Source organism: Bidens hawaiensis, unplaced genomic scaffold (genome assembly GCF_021521415.1).
Source record: "Bidens hawaiensis isolate Kalapana, Puna unplaced genomic scaffold, B.hawaiensis_p1.1 tig00013245_1, whole genome shotgun sequence".
NCBI classification, from domain to species: Eukaryota; Viridiplantae; Streptophyta; class Magnoliopsida; order Asterales; family Asteraceae; genus Bidens; species Bidens hawaiensis.
The window spans coordinates 524,400-543,104 of NW_027492119.1; the positions used below are offsets into that span (position 1 = coordinate 524,400).

The following is an 18,705-nucleotide window of genomic DNA, read 5'->3' on the forward strand; positions in this document are numbered from 1 at the left end:
AGTGCATAAACAAAATCCTAGACCCTAGTTAATAAATTCAAAGATTCTTATCTCTCTTCAATCAAATTCAAATAAATAAAAATTACTCAATTTGAGAAAAATGTCTGTGTCAGAATCTAGTTTTGGATCCGACGTTAATATATGATTCGATATGTTGAGATTTTTCCGTTCATTATTCATGGACCCATAACTCCATACAAAACGAGATTTGTGCTCTTTTTAAGTTGAGTAATTTTCTAGCACATTTTTCTTGACTACTTGCACAAGTACGAATTGCCTTTCATAAACTACGCTTTTAACTAAAGGTTTTAATGCCTTAGCCGAATTTATAAACATGATACAAAGTTGATGTAAGAGATAACAATTGACTATATTATTCAAGAGCTAAACTAATACCGACACAAAATTTACCTCAAGAGTCACTTTCCTCCATAAAAAGTTGCAAATATCTGCTCAATATAACGTAAAGCATAAACGTAAGAGAAAGAACTCACTATTTGAGAAAATTTTTAATATAGTTCTGAATGGTGAATAGAAAAAAATTACATTAAATATGTGTTTTCCAAGAAAATCTTAGTTCGTCAAGAAATGTGAATCTTCGAACATTAAAATCAGTATAACACAAATAAATCAAACTTATCAAACACGTGGTTTAATTAAATTCACGTTTCGCGCATTTTTATAATCAAAACATAATCAATCAAAATCACAAAATTTAGCGAATCAGACTGAGGGAAACAAATAAAAAGTCACGCTCATTCTAAGCCGAAGTCTTTTTAAGCCCATTCACCTTCATTCTGTTACTCCAGACAAACAGTCGAACATGAATTCTTGAATTATAACTTATCTTTGTTTTTTTCGAACGGTTGAATTATAACTTATCTCCGTCACAATACGTAACTCTAATTATTTAAGGACTATACATTACAATCATCCAAACAAGTGGCACCCAAATGCAAATCAATTCCATTTATATATATACAGAAACAGAGAGATAGAAAGAGGGAATAAAAGCTTGTCAAACAGGGTCAGATTCATAATAATCAGGTAATTAATTAAAAAACTATTTTAATCTTCAAATTCATCACTTGTTTGATCTTAATTCACTCAATCACTGTCACTTAATCACTAACCCATTTCATATTACTTATCAATTTCAACTCTAATTCGTTAATTATGCATCAATTTGAATTCAATTACTTCAATTACTCAAGATTCAGCTTAATTAAGGTTTTTAGGAAATGGGTTTGCTTAATTTCGTGAATTAATTGGTGGGTTTTGATTATTATTGTGTAATTGTAATTGATCGGTTCCGGGTGTGTTGAATTTGAGTTGGAATGGTGGTTTCTTGATATTGGGATTGGGTTGGTGGTAATTGAGATGTGGGATCTTGATTCGGGTGTTCAGAAGAAATATACGCACCCGGGTACTCGATAGTGATATTTGCTTGTGGTTTTGAGTAGTTTGTGTGGGTTTGAATATGTTAGATCTGCATCTAGAAATGGATGGTTTTTAAGTTTTAAGTTGTTTGTTAGTAGTAGGTTTGATTGGTTTTATTGAATTTCAGTTTGATTTTATAGAATTTGAGATTGAATTTATGCAATTTGGGATTAATTTTTATAGATTTTTGAGTTTGATTTTATACAATTTTGAGTTTAATTTGGTACAATTTGAGGCTGATTTTATAGAGTTTGAGATTAAATTCATACAATCCGAGTTTGATTTTATGCAATTTGAAACTGATTTTAATTAGAATTTGAAATTGATTTTTATATATAGTTGAGATTGTTAATTAGAATTTGTAGATATGATTCAATTTAAACACGTTCTGATGCAAAGTTCGGTCATTTGCAGGCCGTTGGATCGGTCTACGTATCTTCATACAACACGGGTTGTATCTACTGACTGATGTTCTTGGGTGAAGAAGCCTGTGACAGACATAATAAACACAAATCAAATGCCATCATTTAAGATGAAAACAAAGTCAACCGGAGACTTTCTGAAAGAAAGTAACGGTCTCCACGTCTGTCAAAAATCGAGCAAGATATCCAAGAACTCGTTTTCTCACACGAGAAATTTGAAGCATGAATCAGAACTCGATACGTGTGCTCGTAAGGATGGTAAAGTTTGTAAATTTTATATAAAAATACAATCTTTATGATAAATTTTCTTTTTTAATCTCATTTTGTTGTTAATAAATCAGATGAAGGAACCGACTGTTGTCAAATGGTAGATGACGAAAAGCGTATATCACCTTCAAGCGCGGTAAATATCTAACTTAAAACGACTGTATACAAAATAATATTATGGTGATTATAACTTTTAGCTGATAATTTGATAGCAGGATCATACAGAAACTTGCTCGTCAACAATAGAAACAATCTTTTCGCCTATTTTGGATTCGATTGACATTGAACCGAATCTATATGATTATGGAGGTAACAAATGGATGGAAAATGATCTTGATGATACCATACGAGAGCCGTGTGAATATTCAGAACCGTTCATCCCGGACATGATTGTTTCCACCTCGTGTTTACTCGATAATGAGTGTGATGAATCAAGCAGGTTTCTTGGTGATGAATGTATGCTACTTCCGTTTCTAGAAGATAACATCGAGACAAAAAATCGTTATGAAGATGGTGGTGTTTATTCTGAACCGGTAATCGTATCAGAAGATTCAAACATATATGTTGCAATCCATCAATTGAAACCGTGCAATCAAGATTCTGAAGCTAATTCATATCCGGATTGGGATCCCGCGGACTTTTTGGATCCACAGATGTTTATCAGGAATCTCCGGGATCTTTCGGAGATTCCCACCAAAACAAAATCTGTAACCCTTGCACTTGATTTAGATGGTATGGTATTCTCGCTTTTTTATGTTGATTGTAATCTTTTAAAAATTAGTTTTCATCCTTTAAAATTGTTGATTTGATTTAGATGGTATGATATCCTTGCTTTTTATATTGATTTTAGTCTTTAAAAAGTTAATTCCATTCTATTGAAAATTGTTATCTTGCTTTCTATATTAATTTTCATCTTTTAAAAAACCATTTCATTTTCTAAAACTTGTTAATTTGATTTAGATGATATGATATTCATGCCTTTTATATTGGTTTTAATTTTTCAAAAAATAATTTCATCGTTTAAAAGGTGTTAACTTGATTTAGATATAAATTCTTGCTTTTTTACATTGATTTTAATCTTTTAAAAAATAATTTAATCCTTTAAAAATTGTTTATTTGATTTAGCTGGTATGATGATATTCATGCTTTTTATATCAATTTTAATATTTAACAAATAAATTTTATCCCTTAAAAGTTGTTAATTTGATTTAGATGGTATAAAATTCTTGCTTTTTTACATTGATTTAAATCTTGTAAAACATAATTTGATTTCTAAAAATTGTTAATTTGATGTACAGAAACCCTGGTGCATTCTTCATTGGACCATTGTGATGATGCAGACTTCACATTTTCAGTAGTGTCTAATTTTAAGGAGCATACTGTGTATGTGAAGCAAAGGCCTTACTTAAGAACATTCTTGGAGAAAGTATCCGAAATGTTTCATATTGTCATTTTCACAGCAAGTCAAAGCATTTACGCCAAGAAACTTCTCGATATACTCGACCCTGATGGAAAGATCATCTCTCGTCGAGCTTACAGAGATTCATGTATCTTCGCAGACGGCAGTTATACCAAAGATCTAACCGTTTTAGGTGTGGATCTTGCCAAAATTGTCTTGATCGATAACTCGCCACAGGTAGCACTTGATTATAACTGTGGTGTTCATAAAACATTGAGCTAGGGGTGCTAAACGTGTCGTGTTTTCGGGTTGACCTCAACCCAACACGACAAGATTATTCGTGGGTTGACACAAACCAACAAAATGTATAAATGTATATACAAGAATAATATTTTAATTATAAAATCTTTGTCAGTTTCACTTATAAGTTTTAAATATTTGCATAAAATACCTAACCAATTGAATTTATGACATAACATACATTAAAAAGAATTAACTAAAAAATAAACTGGCTAAACGGGTCAACCCACGAACTTGTTAGGTCGACACGAACATGACCGGTTTAACCTAAGGCCTAAAACTGACCCGAATCTGTTTACACTAAAACCAAACCCGTGAATTTCTTGTTAGTTTCATGTCGTGCCAAAAATGAAAGATCAAACTGCCGAAGCAAGTCAGCTGTTTAACGGTTCATGGTTTTCATAGTTTGGCAGTTTAACGGCCTGTCAAATGGTTACTGTGAAAACCAGACCAGCAGTGTAACGTTTTTTACTTATATATTTTTTAAAATTTTTTGAATATGGAGTTATATACACACACATGTTACATTCATCTTATTTTAAAAAATTTAAATACAAACTAACTGTTTAAAATATAAAAAAAAACGTAAGCATGGTTAGCGATGCAGCTCTAAATTTTCGTCAAAACCGACTGAACCCGACAGTGAACGCCCTAGATTATAACATATATTTTTGTAAAAGTGTTTTCAGACTTCAGAGTCTCATACACTCTTGTGTTGATTGCAGGTGTTCCGGCTGCAAGTCAATAATGGAATCCCGATCAAGAGTTGGTTTGATGATCCATCAGATTGCGCACTAATTTCATTACTTCCGTTTCTTGAAACTCTAGTTGATGCTCAAGATGTTCGTCCCATTATTGCTAAGCGATTTGGTAACAAGGAATAAATAGATTCTTACTTACATCTCCAATATTTTAACATGATTATCTATACAATAAACATGTGGTTAGGTGTTTGGTATAATTTGTGGAGCATTGTAGTTGCAGAAAATTTGTACAGTTAATTAGTGGCGGTAAACTTCAGTTTGCTAGTACCTGTTTCTTTTGTCTTTTAAAGCATATATTACTTGCCATTTTCATAGGTATGATAGTTTGTTTCGTTTTTTTATATGATGAAGTACACACCGTTTCGGTGCTAATAGTCTTTATAAACCGATCTAACTTCTTATAGAGAAACACATGATTATTTATAACATATATACATGACTTGGATATGTATATTCGGGTTCTATGGTAGTCTTCGTGTTATGAATCAGCTTGTTTGGTAGAACAAGTGTTGCCTGAATCTCTTCAGCGTAATTCAACATATCCTTGTGATTGCTTCCTCTAACCGGCTCAAATACATGTTATAATCGTACTAATTGAGCCTGTTATTGGTAGCAACCACAAGATTTATGCCAACGAACTTTAAACATGTCTTTAAATGTTGTTTTTGGTTTCTTTTTTAATTGCTAGTTTCTTATAGCTATTTTAGAAATAGTTAGTACAGTGATCAACAATTTAGTAAACTTAACTTAAATGCATTAGATTCACAGCTAGTAGTAATTCAAAATGAATCAATATTTCAAGTTTCAAATAATGAAGGAGACCTCAAACAACCATCTTTATAATTCTCTATGGAGTTTCAAATGCACTTTTTTGATGATTTTATGAAAGAATCCAACGTTTTCGTGGTTACATTTGTGATCCAGTTAACTACATACCGATTATACTCATGATCCAAGGTTAAATAGCACAAATCATAATATTTTAACAAAGATATCGTAGTGGTTAGATCATATCTTCGTTTCTTTAAGAAACAAACCTCACATTTTGCCTATAAGGGAAACCATTTCCTACAAGATGATTATAAATTTGATCACAACATTCTATCTCACTTTGATAAAGAGAGACCACGTATTAGCAATTTCAACACAACACAGGTTTGGTTTACCACTCAACAAACTTATTTGGTAGAATATGTGGTGTCTCATTTTTTTAGCATAATTCAATATAATCCTTATATCTGCTTCGTGTGGAAGCCCTAAACAAACGCTATAAGCATACCAATTGAGGTAGTTACTCGAAGCAAACTTATTTATATTGAATAGTCATTTTAGTTAAAGTTACTACAAGGATCAACAATTTAGTAAACTTAACTTAAATGCATTCGATTCACACCTAGTAGCAATTCAAAATGAAACCGCATTTTAGAACAGGGCTGGCTACGAGAAAGCAAAAAAAATTTTGGCCTTAAGTAAAAGAAGTATTTTGTTGGGTTTAAACAATTTAATTTTTTATGGGTTTATTTGGTTATAATTGGCCAGTGTAAAAAACTTTTGTATATAAATAGGATTAAACATGTTTCAAATAAAAGTAGACACCACAATCTTTGGGTTGGGAGTAATACTCATTTGCCACTAGACCAAACTAATGATGTAATTCAGTTTAAACACTAAATATACATATTGTTTTAATAAAAATACATATAATTAAAAAAAATTGGGCATACGGGGTGTCGGGCTTGTGGCCGTCGACCACCCGGCCACACCTTATGGCCGGCCCTGTTTTAGAATATTTCAAGTTTAAAATAAATATCATCTTTTAGTTCTCCATGGGTTTCAAATGCACTTTTGACGATTTAATGAAATAATCCAACATTTTCATGGTCATATTTGTGATTGATGTTTGTTGTTTAATGACGGTTTGCGTCATTTTTCTTTGTAGATTCTGTTACACACATTGACCATATATTGCATAAATATTGTAAGGGTGATCCATTTGACCACATTTAAAGTAATATCTCATGATCCAAGGTGGCATAGTGCAAATCACATAAGTTTAATATAGACACATTGTTGATCCAAGGTGGCATAGTGCAAATCACATAAGTTTAGCATGGACACATTGTGGTGGTTAGATCATAGATTTATCTTCTTGAAGGAATAAAAGTCATCATTTGCTTACAAGGAAACTATTTCCTACTACGGGGTATATATTTCCTACTAAGGGGTTTTTACCATGACAATCTATCCCACATCGATCGGAAAATAATAATTTCGTCGAATCAAACTTATAAAGAGATTACATATTGTCAGTATCCGCACAACCAACACTTGGTTTACCAATCGACAAACATGTTTGGTAGAATAAGTGTTGTCTTAATCTCTAAAAAATAATTCGGCCTAATTCTTACGTTTGTTTTCTTTATTAGCTCAAACACATGCTATAAGCATATTGATTGAGCTGATTACTAGAACAAACTTATGATTTATGTTGAATAGCTCAAACACAAGTCTTAGATTTTTGTTTTTGTTTTCCTTAAAAATGCCTAGGTTCGTATACTCATTATCACAATAGCAACTACAATGATTTACAACTTAGCCAATTTAACTTAAATGCAAAAGATACATAGTTAGTTGCATAGCCTGATGATTATGCAGTTTATAATCTTTTAGGGTTTAAATAATCATATTAAAATATTTTTAGGATTCACATAACGAAAGAGTCCTCAAATAACCTTCTTTAAAGGTTTATTGGCTTCAAACAATTCAAAATGTGTTAAATTCACAGCTAGTTGCAATTCAAAATGTATCCGTAGTTTAGAATATTTCAAGTTTCAAATAAGTATCTCCAAAAGTTCTTGAGGGTTTATATAATGAAGAAGACCTCAAATAACCGTCTTTTTAGTTCTTAATGTTTCAAATGCGTTTTATGACGATTTATGAAAAAATCAGGCATTTTCAGTAATATCTCATGCAAGATCCAACATGGCATAGTGTATATATGTAACATCCTACTTTTGAGAAAAATAAATAAAATAAATTTCATTTATTTAATAACGTGTCGTCATCAGTTAAGATAAATAAACTATTAGAGTGTGCGCCTGGACATTTAAAAGATGGAATAAGGGATGGTGATGGGCCTTAGTTTCATGGGCTTAAGGGTATATAAACCCCTTAAACCTCCCTAAAACCCTAAACTCTCATTATTATCATCTAGCCTCCTTAACACACTAAAAACACACAAAAACACCCTCCTATATCCCGAACCAAGATTCGAAGGAAAAGACCCGAGCTGGTGGGCGTTAGAGCATCGTGACGAGCAAACCTACATCAAGACTAGATCGCGTTTGTAAGCCGATTCGTTTAAAGGCACGTTTTATAACGAAATGCATGTTCGGCTCGTTTAGTATTCCTAGATCTATACAAATGATAAAGACGAAACAAACACAATGATTCTCAGTGAAATCCGTTAACATTTGTTAGGCTAATCGATTGTATAATGAACCGGGTATAAACATCGATCAAACGTACCATTTAAACGTAATGTTTTGATGTTTGGTGGATTTGGGTTTGTAGGCGACATGTATACGAGTCTAATGATACCATTATGGTGTTGTTTTATCGTGATTTGAGGGATAATTGCATATCTGGCGTATGTTGACTATTTTCTGTTCTTGACGATTTTGACTTTGACAATGGAGTCAACGAATGGATAATTACTGACGTTCATTCGTTATGTGAAGCAAATCGCTGATTCATTCCTTAGGCAGACATAGCGAATAAGATACATTCGTATGTTTCGGTAACGAATGAGCCTTCCATTTGTCCTATAGGAGTCACAAATGATCTTACACATTCGTTATTCATTCATTCGCCAAGAGGAGACAACAAATCAACCATTCGTTATAGATACATTTGTGTGCTCCGGTAACGAAGGAGCCTTTCATTCGTCTCAAAGAAAGCACGAATGGCCTTAGTCATTCGTTATGCACTCATTCGTCTCGTGAAGACTCAGATCAAGCCATTCGTTATAATGAATGGAATCATTCATCATAACGAATGAGATAGCGAATGGGGCTTATCCAGAATAAATTACTACTTAAATATTTAATGAAAATTGGGTTTTGGATGAAATTTTAGTAAAAGACCTTTAATGGAAATAAAATTTAGTAAAGGACCTTTATAGGGAGAAAGGCTCTTTAAGGGTTGCATACCCTAATAATGTCTATGAGATTATAGGGCGAAAGGCTCTTTAAAAGGTATAAGTATGTATGAAAAGAAATATAAAATATGAAAGTACGAAAGAAAGAAAGTATGAAAGAAAGAAAGAATAAAAGAAAGAAAGTATATACTTATGCATGTACGAAAGAAACATAAGCAGGTTAAGTAAGTAATATGTATCTACTGATACGTATGAGTAAATATGTGAATGTATTGTATGTTACCTGCCTTAACTAGAACTCACTCAGCGTAGCTGACTTTTAGTATGCATGTCGGTTAATAGACTGAAGCAGCTAGCTTAAGGGAGACACATGGCAGGATCTGAAGAAGTTGGCATATGCCGAAAGATTTGTCATGATGTTAAATAAGATGTTCTATGTTATGTTTTTAAAGACAAGTTTGAATGTTTGTAACGAATGATTGAGATTTTAAAGACAATTTTAAATAAGATGTTTTAGTTAACTGTAATATTTAGAATTGTTTTTATGAGTAAATCCAATGCCAAAGTAAGGCACCGGGAATGAGGCCTTACAATATATTACATAAGTATTATAAGTGTGGTCCGTTTAAATACGTACCAAACATCTCATGAATCATGATCCAAGGTGAAATAATGCAAATCTAGTAGTTTCACGTAGATATCGTAGTGGGTATATCATATCTTCCTTTTTTATGAAAAGAACTTACCATTTGACTACAAGGGAAACCATTTCCTACCAGATGACTATAAATTTTATCCCGACACTCTATCCCACATCGATAAGAAAATAATAATGTTGTTTAAATCAAACTTATAGAGCGAGTCTTCGTATTAACAATCTAAACACAGTGCGTGTTTGTTTTATCAATATACAAACTTGTTTGGTAGAATAAGTGTTGTCTCAACCTCTTTAGAATAATTTAACATAATACTTAAGTTAACTTGGAGAAAATGCCTTGAGTACATGCTATAATCATACTAATTGAGGCAGTTACTCAAGCAAATTTAATGTTTGTTGTTAAATGGCTTTTTCCATCATTTTTCTCTATAGTTTCCCTAGAACACATTTACCATATATTGCATAAATACTGTGTTATTCATTTGACCATATTTACAGTAATATCTCATGCAAGATCCAAGGTGGCATAGTGCAAATCATGGAGGGTTATCGTAGACAAATCGTGGTGTTAAATCATATGTTCATTTTGTTTGAAGGAATAAAAGTTATCTTTTGCTTACAAGGGAAACCATTTCGTACTGGGGGTTACACGTTTTTACCATGACATTCGATCCCACATCGATCGGAAAATATCAATTTTGTCGAAATCATACTTATAAAGCGAGTACACATATTGCCAGTATCCACACAACGAACACTTGGTTTATCAATCGACAAACATGTTTGGTAGAATAAGTGTTGTCTTAATCTTTACAACATAGTTCGGCATAATTCTTACGTTTGTTGTCTTTAATGGCTCAAACGTATGTTATAAGCATATTGATTGAGCTATTACTGGAACAAACTTATGATTTATGTTGAATAGCTCAAACACAAGTCTTAGATTTTTGTTTTTGTTTTCCTTAAAAATGCCTAGGTTCGTATGCTCTTTATAACAATAGTAACTACTATGATTTACAACTTTCTCAATTTAACTTAAATGCAAAAGATACACAGTTAGTTGCATAGCCTCATGATTATGTGGTTTATAATCTTTAGGTTTCAAAGAAACATATTAAAATATTTTTAAGATTCACATAACTAAAGAGGCCTCAAATAACCATCTTTAAAGGTTTATTGGCTTCAAATGCATCTTTTGACAATTTTATAAATGAATCTGTCTTGGTCGTATTTTTGATAGACGTTTGTTTTTGTTATGAGATTTTACATAATTCTCATTGTTGTGTCTCTTACACAGATTGGCATATATTACATAAGTATTGTAAGTGTGATCAGTTTAAATACGTACCGAACATCTCATGAATCATGATATAAGGTTACATAACACAAATCATAGTAGTTTCACATAGATATCGTAGTGGGTATATCATATTGTAACATCCCAAAATTTTAGTAATAATAATTAATATAATATTTCTTACGATAGACAAGTTTACTTGAGTTGGTAAATAAATAATAAAATATTAAAGATGGAAAGGTAGTAGGCTATTTAGATGGAGTAAAACATGGACTAAAAAGGAAAGACGGGCCTTAGGTCCATGGGCTTTGGGAGTATAAACACCCCCTTAAACCCTAAGAGTCTGTTTGGTACGGGGTAATGGAATAGACGAGGGAATGGAATGGATGGAGGAATGGAATGGATGGGGGAAATGGAATGAACCATTATCATTCCATTATCATGTTTGGTTACCCTATTGGAATGGAATAAATTATTACTTAAACTATGTTTGGTATATGGAAAAAAATGAACTAATGGAATAAACTTCATATAAATGACATAAATGCCTATACATTAAAATTTACCAACTTTTACATCTGTATCCTATTAAAATTCATAATAAAATTATATAAAGAAAAAATAAACATTTTTAACTCATGAAATATAAAATCATTAAAAGGTTTCAACTCAAATGAACATCAAAACATCCAAAAAATTCTGGGAAATTTTTTTTTTAAAAAAAATCATTCAGAATTTGCCAACTCACACAAAGAGAGTAAAAATAATCCAAAAGTCAACATATATCGTGTCAAGCAGTATCTTCAAGCATGTTCCTAACCCATTCAAGTTTGCATTCTTGATTAACCTTAAAAAAGATTACCATCAACTCCTCATTTTGTGCAAGCTTACATACAGCCTTGTCACACTCACGAGTAGCCAAACCCACAACTTTGTTCATCTCTTCAAAAAGATTATTGCGCAATTCCTCTCTATTTATCTATGTTCCAAAAACTCTCTTGAATGTCTCGGTAGCCCCCCTAATCTCCGCACCAATTATTCTGCTGGCTCTTTCAAGCTATTCATTAGAGGATCCCAACTGTTGCGTCTTTTTCTCTTTCGTTATGTACTTGATTCTTCTTTGGAAACAACATATGAAGGGCTGTTTAGAGGCTGATCAATATCTATATCATCTAATCCATCTCTGGTAGTATGTTGTTCTTTGTTTATGTTAGACAATATATCAACAGTCGTTTGTGCATTCCTTCCATTTGCTGGATCCTTGCCAAATACAACACATAAGTCCCAGTAATGAGAAAATTTCTTTCCTCTCCATTTCGCTACATTTCTGTGCACCTAACAAGCCACATCATCCTGATCGAGTTTAACAAAATATAAAAAATAATGTACAAAACAATTACTATAAAAAACTACAAGTGATTATACACTATTTGTATATAAGCTGGCCAAACAGGCGGGGGAGCGTCAAGCATATAGTTATTGTAATCCCAGCCAAAACCACTTGTATTATTCCATGCTAACATGTCGTGTACAGTAGACCAATCACTCTTCATTGTTTTTATACGTGACTCGATATGTGGCTTTGCTTTTATGCCAGCTTCAGGAAGTAATATTGCTAGTTGTAGCTCTACTGCATTGAAAAAGCCAGGTTTAAACCTGTTATCTGATTTGTAATTAGAACCTGAGTTGAGCACATCGAGCATGGCTGCAACAAGCTTCTCGTCTTCCTTTTCAACTCATTTTCTTTTGTTTCTTCCTGGGCCCTTTTCAGAATCAAGTTGTGATTCCGTATCTTCACACCAAACACAGAAGATAAAAACATTTAAATGTTGTATAGATAACCAACAGAAGATAACACACAAAACTTTCAAATTTATTCATATATGAAGTCCATTTTGATAAACATTACCAAAATAACATAACTAAAAACATAACGACCTAACAATTCAATGATGTCTAGATGTCCATGCATTAAACATATGTTGCCAAATTTTGTCTAAAGTTTGTCCATTCACTCGAGGTCCCAATTGTTGTTATATGTTCCACATGTGAGCCAAGATCTTCGTCATCTGCATCATTATTTGTGTCAATAAATTCATCATCAAGAGGATCATAAAGGATTTCTGTTCGAATAAAGTTATGCATAAGACAACATGCAAATATAATTTTATTTTGCGTTCTAATCGGATAGAAAGATGGGCTTCTAAGTATAGCCCATCGTTTCTTCAAAACGCCAAAACAACGTTCGATGACATTCCTTGCTGCCGAGTGCTTCATGTTGAAATACTCTTTGGGCTTTTCTGGTCTTCGTCCATTTAGCCAAGTATTCAGATGATATCTCTAACCTCGGAATGGTGCAAGGAATCCCTCTCCATTTGTGTACCCAACATCAACAAAATAGTAGTTACCTTTAGGCACTTGCAAATCATTCTCTCGGATCATAGCACTACGAAGTATTCTACCATCTGCAGCCAATCTTTCCCAGCCTGGTAATACATAAATGAACTGCATCTCAGGTGTGCAAGCAGCAAGTACATTAGTTGTTATTTCTCCTTTTCGATTACGGTATCTCGGCTTGTCTTCCTCTGGTACTTGTACACTTATGTGTGTCCCATCTATTGCTCCTAAACATCCCTTGAACCATTTCCATATTTCATATGTTGACGTTTCTGATATTGGATCTGGCTTTTTAAACAACACATTTTCCAATCATCTAACAACATTTAACACATTGTTGAAATGTTTACTGATAGTCTATCCTGATCAACGGAACTGAAACTTCACCACTCGATTCTTCACATGGTGTGCCAAAATGTATAAGAAAATAGCAACTTGTTCGTCTACTTGAAGGTACTTAGATGCCTTCAACTTTCCATCTCTCTCCAACATATTACAAAGTTTCACAAAAGTTACCAAATTCATTCTTAGTTGATGAAAACACGTGTCATCACTTTCATACACTAATCTATGCATATATTCTTTTCTCACGGGGCAGAACATCTTGTAGTGAAGTTTAGTTGGACACTTATCTAAACACTTACTAACAACTGTTTGAACTGATCGAATATACCAAGCAACCATGTTTAGTATATGAAGCCACAACGTGCAAAATGCGGCTAACTTCTTTTGTTTTTTGTCTGTTCAATCTAAGTCTAGACATAACTGCAATAGTATTCAACCGGAATTAGGTATATTAGATTACAATGATGATTTCATTAGTTATTATAAACATGATTCAGAATTATTATTGACATCATGCATTAATTATATATATAAAGATATTGATGGTTGCTTTTTACTGAAGACAAAGGTAAGCATTCAACATAATTTATATTATAAATAAACTAGATTATTAATCAGAAGTGCAAACGGGCCAAAATAAATAATAAATAAGCCATGCTTGAGCTTGAAAAACAAATAATGAGTCGACCTCAAGCTTTAGAAAAAGAAATCGAAACAAGTCGAGCTTTGGAAAAAGAGTTCAAAAGAACGCATGGGCTCGGTTCAGCTCGTTTAACCAATTAACACATAAATATATGAATAACATACATCAGTAACTACAATTTTTTGCTATTTTGTGCATGATTTAAGATCGGTTACTAAAATCAACAATAATAGGCTCTTTTCATGTTGCTTAAAGTTAAAAAAAGTATGCTGGTATGATTACAACAAAGTCATGATGCTCTTTTTAACTATAAGCAAGTTATTGTTTAATTCTAATAGTTAAGATGGAAACAATATGGATTAGAATGATGGTAAAAGAGTAGCACCCTAGGAGAATCTTCAAGCGGACTAGGTTGGTCTCTGTGAGTCTCGTTTCTTTGAAAACCAATGGAATTATCTTCCTGGGGAACAATTTTAGGATTAGAATGATGGTTAGTTAACTGAAAATATAACATAAAAAGGTAAACATAAACAAGGTAAGTTGTCAAAGCAACAAAGATGATAAATATTAATCACACCCATTTTGCCAAAACTATAAACAAGAGTGCAAAATTTTGTCCACTGAACTTTGTTAAGGAGAGAATGTACATCTTTCGAGAGTATATATTATAATGCATTCATATATGCAAGAATACAACCACATGGTCACTATGAATAGGGGTTGTTTTTTAGTTTTACCACACACAAAGTTACAAACATTCAGTTTAATAATTCATATTATCAGTAACAAATATTTACCACACCCAAACCAATAAGCAACAAATATACTAATTGCTTTTAAGTTATTGAATATAAACAACTTCAATTATGATCGATGTGAAGCAACTATATATCATCTATTCATATCCGGGCTGTAAGTGCAAACAACAGAATATATGTTCATCAGAAAGTAGGATCAAATGAACAATATATACTAATATAAATCTCTGAATAGGATTAATAGGAACCCCTTTTTACTACCTTCAAAACAAATGTTTAATCAATACACACCACAACTTTGATGATATAATACCATTAAAAAAAGACAAACGGAATTCACAAATTAGAAATAAAAATTTGAGGATAATCAATAACACATCAAAATCAAGAAATTAGAAAACATCAAAAGCAATACATTAAACAACACAATCATACCTTTGCACTGCCTTCGTCACAAACAAATAATAGCAATCACTGGATGAACTCACTTGATTAATATAGATGTGGGACTAAGCGAAATGATCGTTTGATTAATTAGGAGGGAAAATTCCCGCTGAAGGATTGAAGAAATCATCCATTGACAGTAATTGATTCGTTGTTTAGAGGATACCAGAATCATCGATTGAGATGGAGGAAAAATCACGAGGGAAAAATGAGCGACACAAGGGTAAATTTGCGAAAACACATTTAGACAGTGAACAGAATAAAAAAACGGGGGGGGGGGGGGGGGGGGGGGATAGGCAGGAATAGATTTAATAGGTTTAGAAGGAATGAGATTCCCTTGTGGAATGGCTGATTTCTTTCCCATGTTAAACCAAACATGCCTTTTTTCAATCCCTTGGAATGAATTATTCCATTCCTTTTTCTATTACTTGATACCAAACGTGACCAAATCTTTCCATTTTCATTCATCTTATCCATAATATTCCCAACACCATAAAAACACACACACACACAAACATTCCATTTACGGCCGTGAGAGGAGAAAGAAGATCCGAGATCAATCAAGCCTTTTATTGATAGATCTTTGGTATACAAGCTATATACAAGCTACAAGTTCATAACCAAGCTAGACCATGACCTAAAAACGTTTAAAGGTACGTTCTTGATCTTTAAAGTTTACGATTTTATGAACGATTAGCCTTGAAACTTGAACGTAGAATAAATCGGGTACGAACGAACCATAAAGTAGCAAACTTGATGCTTAAAGTGGACGTAATGGACTCATGGTTAGATACGGTTCATAAAGGAAACCCTAGATCTAGTAAAGAACGTTTTATGGTTAAAGGTTCGAGCATTATGCTAGAAACGGACTAGATCTTAATGATGGAATGTTACCGAACGTAAAACAGTTTAAGAGATTGAGAAATAGGAAGTTAAAAGTGTGATTTCAAACTGATTAACTGCTAGTATAGCCTAAAATGGATTTTAAAGATAGGAAATCTGGGCTGAAAGCATCAGACAAGGGTTCTCGGACCTGAGCCTCCATTTAGGTTCTCGGCCAACGCGAGAACTCGGTCAACATGAGTTTTCGGTTAACGAGAGTTCGCAGTAACGAGAGTTCTCCGTGACCAGAGTTCTCGGTGACCAAGGGTTCTCGGTCAAACATAAGTACTCGGCCAGAACAGGTTCTCGGTCAACATAGTTCTTTGTTGACTTTGGGCCTGGTCACTTGGGCCCAGAGACTACAATGAACGGTGGGCCTGATCTACCTAATTGACCCGTAAGTACGAATTAGACAAACAAACCCAACATAGAAAATACGTTGGTTCACTAAATTACCAACTAAATTAATTATACGGTTAATTAACAAATATATATATATATAACAGTTAGCGGTGCACAATTAAACAAGGGGATAACGATTAGCGGCGAACGAAACATGATTCAGGTGAGTTTCTAGCCCCATTCTTTGTTACATTTTCGGGGCTGTGTGCATACTCGATGTGAATTGTTAATACACTTATCCTAAGTGATAAGTGTATGCAATATGTGATTATGTGAAAAGTATAGATGATTTCTTGTCGGTACGTGAACGATCTTCGGATATTGCACGTACTGTCGAGTTATATTTATGGATTTGAATGTTATGTTTAATGTATGAATGATATGCATTTATGTTATGAATGAATGTGATAATAGAGATGATAATGAAAGGCAAAGTAAGGTTAAAGGGTTGCATACCCTACTAATATATGCGAAGGATAAAAGGGTTGCATATCCTACTAATATATGCGAAGGATAAAAGGGTTGCATACCTACTAATATATGCGAAAGATAAAGGGCTGCATACCCTACTAATATATGTGAAGGTTAAAGGGTTGCATACCCTAATAATACATGCGAAGGTTATAGGGCATAATACTCTTTAAAACGTAATGTATGAATATGAAAGAAAGAAAGAAAGTATAAAGGTAAGTAAGTATATTATAACGAAAGTGTGAAAGTATGAAGTATGTATGAAAGTATTTCGTTATGAATGTTTGGTATGTTGTATGATTAACTAGAACTCACTCAGCGTAGCTGACTTTTAGTATGAACGCTTGTGAGTAGAATGAGACAGCTGGCTTGAGCGGGGGCACATGGCAGAATAATAAGAGTCTGGCATTTGAAGACGCTAGACGTTTATTAAACTGTGTGTTAAGTTTAAAAGACAAAATGATTGATAAGACAAGATTATGGATTAATGTGTAATGTTTTATGAATGTTTTAATATTCCACCAATGTTTTTATTAACTCTGATGTTTAGAACTATGTTAATGAGTAAATCCAATGTCCAAATGTGAGGCACCAGTAACAGGGCCTTACAAGTTGGTATTAGAGTAAAGTTCGAGAGATTTAAGCATCATGCATGCTTAGACTCGAGCAGAGAATGGAATTTAAGTAAGAAAAGAAAGAAGATGCCAGTTCAAGAATGCCATGTGTCACTCAAGCAAGCTCGGTAAAGGTATGGGTATGATTAAATAATGTATGACAATGTTAGAGATATGATTAATTGATTATCTGATTGGTTAACTATTTGAAAGTAGAACCTAGCACAAATGGACTAATAAAGGGAAGTGTATAGGACACGAAAAGTAACATGATCAGCTAGTCACAGCTGGCCACTGTTATTACCTGTTAGCCTTACTATCCTTGTACTAAATAGTTCCTGACATTTGTGTTTTCCCTTTTAGAATGCAATGGCTGGAACGGGAGGTAACGTGGAAGCTGGAGGAATTGTAAGAGCTGGAAGTCGCACTGGATGTCGTGGAAGGCCTCGTCGTGTCTAACAACCTTCGGTTGAGATAGCTTCCAACACCGGAGATGAAGGAAGCGCAGCTGAAAGAGACTCGAACAACAACGAAGGGGTTCAACTGGATCCCGCAATTCAAGAAGCTATTGTTCAAGATGTAGTCACTGCTGTGAAGAATATGACTCATGGAGGGTCTGCTGGAATCCGTGAAAGAACTGCTGAAGGGGCAGGTGGTGATGGTAGGAGAGATAAGGAAGGAGAGAGGGAGGCCTCGAGTGGGGTTAAGTCTGCGAAAGTCGATGACAGGAAAAGAGGCCGAGGTGGGTGCAACTATAAGTCCTTCAAGGGATGCGACCCGCCGAAGCTGACTGGTTTGGGAGACGCAATCGCTACTTTCCGATGGATAACTACTATAGATAAGGTTATCTGCATTAGCGAGCGCCGTCCCGACCAAGCAGTTGGTTATGCCGCCCAGTCGTTTGGTGATGAGGCGATGTATTGGTGGGAATCGATTGAGCAGAGGAAGAGTCAAGAGGAAATCAAGTCTATGAAGTGGGAGGATCTGAAGGAACTGGTTATGAAGAAATTATGTGCTGACGTAGAAGTTGAGAAGGCGGAAAT

General features: G+C 33.7%; 1 protein-coding gene and 1 pseudogene across 2 annotated transcripts; one reads left to right on the forward strand and one right to left on the reverse strand.

Moving 5' to 3' along the window:
• Positions 1-1,020: 1,020 nt before the first annotated feature.
• On the forward strand, positions 1,021-4,987 carry LOC143543678 (uncharacterized). The gene is made up of 6 exons (XM_077035946.1): positions 1,021-1,047; positions 1,855-2,129; positions 2,204-2,265; positions 2,342-2,861; positions 3,428-3,765; positions 4,554-4,987. Exons 2-6 carry the CDS (start codon positions 1,958-1,960, stop codon positions 4,710-4,712), a joined length of 1,251 nt encoding a protein of 416 aa, XP_076892061.1. The 5' UTR covers positions 1,021-1,047; positions 1,855-1,957; the 3' UTR covers positions 4,713-4,987.
• Positions 4,988-11,496: 6,509 nt separating this feature from the next.
• Positions 11,497-14,553, reverse strand: LOC143543671 (uncharacterized; annotated as a pseudogene). Its single transcript, XR_013137118.1, has 3 exons — positions 14,477-14,553; positions 12,134-12,498; positions 11,497-12,041 (listed from the first exon to the last, which is right to left on the reverse strand). The product of XR_013137118.1 is annotated as an uncharacterized LOC143543671 (transcript).
• Between the last annotated feature and the right edge of the window lie 4,152 nt (positions 14,554-18,705).

Coding starts and splice junctions, on each gene's coding strand:
- LOC143543678 (XM_077035946.1), top strand. CDS start 1,958: ATGCCATCATTTAAGATGAAAACAAAGTCAACCGGAGACTTTCTGAAA. Junction 2,130..2,203: donor TCGTAAGGATGGTAAAGTTT/GTAAATTTTATA, acceptor TTAATAAATCAG/ATGAAGGAACCGACTGTTGT. Junction 3,766..4,553: donor TGATCGATAACTCGCCACAG/GTAGCACTTGAT, acceptor TGTTGATTGCAG/GTGTTCCGGCTGCAAGTCAA.